The sequence below is a fragment of the Tupaia chinensis genome, unplaced genomic scaffold (assembly GCF_000334495.1).
Source record: "Tupaia chinensis unplaced genomic scaffold, TupChi_1.0 Scaffold000088_1, whole genome shotgun sequence".
NCBI lineage: Eukaryota > Metazoa > Chordata > Mammalia > Scandentia > Tupaiidae > Tupaia > Tupaia belangeri.
Window position 1 is genome coordinate 5203697 of NW_006159550.1, and position 6951 is coordinate 5210647.

A 6951-nucleotide genomic window follows, 5' to 3' on the forward strand; every position below is an offset into this window, starting at 1 on the left:
GTCCGCTATGGAAAAAATATTTCCAAAAAAAAAAAAAAAAAAAAAAGACAGACCTGAGAAAGACCTGATCAAGCCATGTGGCACCTTCTCTGCTTTCACCTGACAGCACCGTTTAAATAAAATAGTGTCATGGTGGGCAAATTTGAGGTGGACAAGCTGCTGGAAACATCTTCATCTATCTTCACTATCCGCAATGTAGAGGAACAAGACTGGGCCACCTTCTAGCCCGTCTTCTGGGAGACGCACAGTGACAGATGTTTCGAGCCAGCTCATTCAGTAACTGTGCGACAGCTCCTGATTTAGTACAGTGAGCTGGGAAACCACCGTCACCACCAGTGCGCCTTTGTGCAGTTCTCCAGAGAAATGCTCACGTGGTGGCTTTACACAGAGCGCCACGTTCTCGCTCCTCGCAGAGCAGGGTGAGCATAAGTGTGTCTGGGTGATGGGCCTTATCTTTTCAGGCACCTACTCTCCCCTGACTGCCTTTCTAGGTCATTCACGTGGTTCATAATGGGAAAAATTTCTCTGTATATTGAGGACGTAGAGATAATATCTGAAGGTTGTTGTTTAGAAAAGCATGTAAAGAATTCTGCTCTACCAATTTTTCTTGTCTCCTCTACAACAACTTTTTCTTTCTACTCAAAGCAAAATTCTGACAGTTGACTGGACTAATATACAGGGTATTCATGCTGGGAAAATTCATTTTCAGTGTTAGGAAAATAAATGCAATTGAATGTAAAGATCAGAAAAAAATAAAACATATATAAATAAAGAAGAAGCATGTAATCTGAGGGAAAAAATCTGTTTTTTCTTCTGATTCCTACTGACCTCACTAATTTAAAGAAAATGTTAGGATGGGACCAGATAGTAGTGCAGCAGGATTGTGATGCTCTGAGGAGCTGTCTCACCTGGGAAGGCTCCAGATTTGAGTTTAAAGAGCTCTGTGATAAGCCAGAGGATGTATGTGGCCATGACCAGGAGCTGGCTAGAACTGGGGGGGTGGATCATGGCATCAAGACCTTATCAAGGTGCTATCTCTTTCTCTGTCTCTCTTCCAATCTTGCCCAGGAAATAATAAGTAAATAAACTTTAGAAAATGAAGTTAATATTTGGGGTGCTCTGCATAGTTTACTGGACTTTTACATCTTGGGCGCTGTGACTTCTAAGCCTGGAGAGAAAGGATCTTGAGAAAACAAAGAAACAAATTCTTCCAGTGGATTAATCAGTGTACAAGACAATGGGCCACTCTCACTTCTACTTTTGGATTCTCCTGCCATGAGGTAGATGGCTCACTGTGTTGACCACTGGGAGAAGACTGTACCATGGGGTAGGTGGCTCACTGTATTGACCACTGAGCCCAGGCTCCCCCCTACCCCTGTCCATGGACAAAGAGGAAACTGACACTCTCCTCCCACTTCCCAGCCTCTTGCCAATGCTTCCACTGGCTGCTCCCAAGTGACACCTGGAGGACAAGGAAGCCTATGAAGGCAGCCTGGGAGGGGGTGGTCAGACTAAAGGCAGACAGCAGTGGAGAGCTATCTGGGAGAACAAAGGAAGAAATCAAGTAGACAATATTAATGGCCTACATTCATCCCTAAATGACTAAAAGAAGCTTAAGAGCCAGTGGACGATATCATCTAGTTTGTCTCATTTCACTTTCTGCAAAGCCACCAAGGTCGCATCTCCAACTGAACAGGATGTGTGATTGTGCCTTCAATACAAACAGGAAACTGGACAAGTCTTGAAAGATCATTATTTATTTATTTATTTATTTGTAAAGAAATGTTTGTTCTAGGTCATGTGTACTCTCCAGAGAGTCAGAGAGAGACAGAGAGATAGAAAGTGACAAATCACACCAATGGGGAATGGCCATGCCACAATCCCTTCTACTCCATTCTCCTCTCAGGACTTTGAGTATGTGCGCACACATGCCCAGTATAAGTTTCAAGCTGCTGCATCCGAGACTTGAACCACTGTTGACTACCTGGAAGTCCAGCAACGCAACCATTATGCCATCTGCTGGTTCCAGAGTTCATTATTAAATCCCATACTTTCCTAGTTGATGGCATAATAGGAGCATGGAGATGATTTACTTTAGTTATTGGATTAAGTGAAAGATTTGCTGTTATGTACTGATGCATTAAATAAATCATCAACACATAAGTGGAATAAATTAAGTAACCTACAAATAGATTTATGTTTATGTAAATGTTTGTAGTTTGTATAAGCCAACATGAGTATTATGTTCCATTTCTATGTTATTGATGTTTTCTGAAAACAATAAATAAGTGTGAAATAATGAAGTAATCCCAACTCTTATTAATGACTAAGAACGAAGAAGTGTCTGCCACGTTCAGTCAGTTAAAATCTACCTCTCCACATACACACACATAGTTTTTATCTTTGATTTCTCTTCTGTAAATCTTTAATCCACTTCTTGGAATTTTTTAGCTGGTGTTTAACTATTTCAATTACTTGCTGATCATTTCTATCCTACTGTAGTCTAACTGCCTTTATTGTCTTTTAACTTGTAAATTAAAGTTACAGAGTAATTAACCAAAAATCTATAGGCATATTCTGAAAGTGCATGAATTAGGATTCCTAGGGCATCAGTCAGCAACGCACTTCGTCTGTACTTATTTTTTTTGGAGAGGTTTTCGCTATAGGGCACGTGCGCTCGCCAGACAGACAGAGACATAGAGACAGAGAGACAGAAAGCGAGAAATCACCCCCCAGGGGGGATGGTCACGCCGCAATCCCTTCTCCTCCATTCTCCTCTCGGGATCTTGGGCACGCACGCACACGCACCCAGCGTGAGTTCTAAGCCACCGGGTCCGGGACGCGAACCGCGGTCGACTACGTGGGAGTCCAGCGACATAGCCATTACGCTAACTGCTGGTTCCCTGTACTTATTTTTTTGACTTAGTAATGAAAAAAATAATAATTGGTTTCTATGTACAGAGTTGAATTTGTTCCCCTATCTTTTAGATTAGATGAGGGTTTTTTCTTTTAATGACTTTCATTTCTTGATGATTTTGGATTTGTTGAAATGATATTCTTTGGTTTCTATTTGAAACTGGATAAACACAATTTAAGCAAGTGAAAATATGTATTTCCGTATCAGAACATAAGTGTATATTTTACTGTAGAGTATCTAGATACAACTTTTCAAACACACTCAGGTAGTATTGAAAATCATCAAATCAGACTGAAGGATTTGATATTTACTTGAAAAACAAAACGAAAACAAAACCCTTGCTCAACTTCAGTTAGAGGAAAAGAACAGCAACTAAGAGGTATGTAATTCTCTCTCTGCTCCTCCTTAGTCCTTAATATAAAATTCACAGAAAGAGAAGTTGTGGTGACCTAATACAATGACCTATGGGAAACTATCATGTCGTTGGAGCCAAAATAATGAGCACATGTACCAATTACCATGTATCTAACCACATCCTTTCCAACATGGAGCAACCTCATCAGCCTTCAACCTTTGCTAAGCCTCAGCCTCATTCTGCAGCACTTCCTGTATTCCTCTGTATAAAAGGAAACCCACAAGGGAGTCTGATGGCTATCAATTGCTCCCCAACAGACACTAATAACTATGCTCAACCTATGTGGCTTCACAACAGTTTCCATTTTTTTCTTCTCTTTCTTTTTGTAAAAACATAGGATACCTGTGATGGTGAATTTCATATGTCAACTCAGCTGGAATAGGGATGATCAGGTAGCTGGTAAAACATGACAAGGGGTCTTCAGAAAATTAATGGAAAGTGTATATTATAAAAAATTATGCATGTATTTAATTATTTTTCAGTAAAAATAAACTTACACTTTAATTCCATTTTCCATGAACTGTTTATGTTTACTTACAAGTGTCAACAAGGGTGTTTTATTGCAGTTAATCAGGCAGTGTGGCTCTCAACAATTAGACACACTCTGCACAATGGGCACCTGCCTCCTTTGTGAGCATGTACACACACACACACACACACACACACACACACACACTCGCACATGACTGTGAATCGCTGGGTCTGAAAGGAGCTGTCTGGTAGTGATGATCTTGCAGGGGACTGAATGTGTTCCATTGTGGCAATGCCCAAACTAACAGAGGCAGTACTCAGGTTCCCAAGCTTACACCTACAGTCTGCAGCCTTACTGTCCTCTCCTCCTTCCTCTTGTTCCCAGAACCTATGCTGGTGCAGGGAAAAGCAAGTCCTACTTCTTGTCTTAGGGCTTTGTATCTATACCTTCCACTCCCTCAGCATCCCGATGTCCCAATATCCAATGACCACCCAGAAGCAACACTTAACAGGAAGAGAGAAATCAGGGAAACCACCTCAGGAGGCAAATCAGGTCATCCGAGTCAGCCCCTTCCCTTCAAGCGAGTTCAAGGTCTCGCCTACCCCACATGGTACATTCTAGGCTGCACGTAAGTATTAGGAGAAACTCCTGTCCAGGGTGAAAGGAACTCTGATACACTCAATGACACCAGAGAAAACCATACAGAAATCACAAAATGGAAGTGAAGAAGTTTAGTTAAATAAAGAATTGCAGAAAAGACAGTTTTCTAACATGAGAAAATGGAATACTAATAACATTTCACTAGTTTCCTCTGACTTACCCGGGCTACTACTTCAGAATGGTCACCAAAGTATTTTAACAATGAAAGTTAAGGGAAAGGTTAAATAGCTGACAGTATGGGGAAGTCAAATTTTAAAAGTAGAGTAGTAACAATAATAATAGCGTGTGTGTGTGTGTGTATATATATATATAAATTTTATATATATTTATATATACATAATTATTTCTGAAAATTTACTCTATGTCAGGAATTATACTAGGTATATTTGGTTATTTAATCTGCACAGAATTTTTATATGGACACCCCTATTGCATCCATGTTTAAAGCACAAAGAGATTACAAAATGAGCACAGGGCTACACGGTTCCACATGAAACATAAAGAGATTAAGAAATTGGCACAGGGCTAGGCAGTTTCCACATGATAAAGATGGGCATTAATAGTTTCAGACATTACATAATGCTTGAATAGCATGGAAAGCTGCTCAGATCCTAAGTTGAACTGAAAGAACATAAAACCTTATCTGAATACAGTTATAGTCTATTATATCACATTGATATCCATGTATGTGTAAAGAAAAATTCCTAGAAGTTGACACGACATAATCATATTGTTGGTCCTGGTGATAGGATCAGAGGTGTTGTTATTTTTGTCTTTACCCTGTTTCTCTAAGTTTCCTCAATGAGCATCCTTACCAGCATGTCCTACTGCTTCACTGAGTCGCTCTTCCCTTTGTTGTACCTCAATATTTCATATTCTATCAAATGAAAACCACAAGTATCCATATTACATGATTGTTGCCATGTAAAGGGTTCATAAAATAACTCCTAGATGCAGAAACCCTCCCCATCTCCATGGCAATTAAGGCGCCTCCTCAGTTCCCTCGCACTCAAGCAGAGCCCTCTGGAGAACACCAGCTTGGTCCTGAGATCTGCAGGGCAACCATGAGGTGTGCAGTGCTGAGTCTGTAGCCAAGGCCAAAGATCCGCTCAGCTCACCATTTCCTTCCTTCTCCCCATTTCAGGCCACACCCTCTGCACTGTCCTGAGGTGTCCAGTCACCAGGTCTCCATGTCCTGCCTTTCCTGACACGGCCTGGCAGACAGGATGTCACTGTTGGAAGCAGTCGCCTTCTGCTCCTTCTGGACTGGTGAGTTCCCATCCATTTCAGTCGAGATGAGCAAGCACTGTGATTCTTCAATGTGTCTATCTTACTCTGAGAAGTAATTGGAAGTTCTCCTCTCTTACTTACAGTTGGACTTGGACTATCAAAAGTGGAGCAGCACCAGGTGTCTGTTACCACAGAAGTCAAGAAGAGCATCGACATATATTGCAAGATATCCAGCACATATTTTGAAACTGACATCATTCACTGGTACCGGCAGAAGCAGAATCAGACTTTAGAGCATCTAATTTATGTGTCCTCAACAAAATCTCCAGCTCGGGGTCATATGTGGAGTGGGAAGAACAACAAAGTTGAAGCAAGAAAGAGTTCTCAAATTTCCACTTCAATCCTTACCATAAACTTCATAGAAAAAGAAGATGAGGCCATTTTCTACTGTGCTGGGTGGGACACAGCCACAGTACCAGAACTGTAGCAGGAACTCACTCAAGATCTCTGCTTGTCTGAGCCAACCACATCCTTCCCGACAGGGGCAACCACAGCCCGCTCTCCAGGTGGCCACACCGGACCACTGAGCCAAGAAGCTCAGAAGATATGTGGCATGGTAAATAAAAAATAGTAATAAAAACATAGTTATATTATACTGGAACTGCTAAAAACTCAAAAAATAAAGAGAAAATATTAAAGACAATAAAAAGAGAAAAAACAGCAAACTTTCCATCAGAATCCATGCAGGCAACAATACATGACAGTGAAATCTTTAAAGCATTAAGAGAGAAAAACTGTCACCATAAAAACTTTCTCAGACAAAATGGACACTTCATTGCTAACAGAACTACTGTACAATATGTTATAAAAATTTACTCAGGGGGGAAACAAGCAATATAGGCCAAAAACTAGAAGAAACGATAAACATTAGGAATAAGAATAAATGGGAGCAGTTAGTGGTGTGGTGGTTAAGGAGGCTGCATCCCACCTGGCCAACTGTGCAGTCCCAGACCTGGTGGCTTTGACGTGTGTGCGTGGGACCAGAAGTTGGCATAATGACTGTGTCGCTGGACTCCCACATAGTCGACCGTGGTTTGAGTCCCGGACCCGGTGGCTTAAACTCACGCCGGATGCACGCATATGCGTGAGTGCCCAAGATCTTGAGAGGAGAATGGAGGAGAAGGGATTGAGGTGTGGCCATTCCCCTTGGGGGGTGATTTCTCACTTTCTGTCTCTCTGTGTCTCTCTGTCTGGCGA

At 41.4% G+C, this 6951-nt stretch overlaps 2 gene segments (V, D, J or C); both read left to right on the forward strand.

Annotated features, from left to right (window-relative positions):
- LOC102484121 (T cell receptor gamma constant 1-like) overlaps window positions 1–6951 on the forward strand; it is a 54202-nt gene that overhangs the window by 18890 nt on the left and 28361 nt on the right.
- On the forward strand, window positions 4843–6208 carry LOC106734288 (T-cell receptor gamma chain V region V108B-like). The segment is given in 2 exon segments: window positions 4843–5733; window positions 5838–6208. Coding segments are annotated over 2 exon segments (387 nt in total).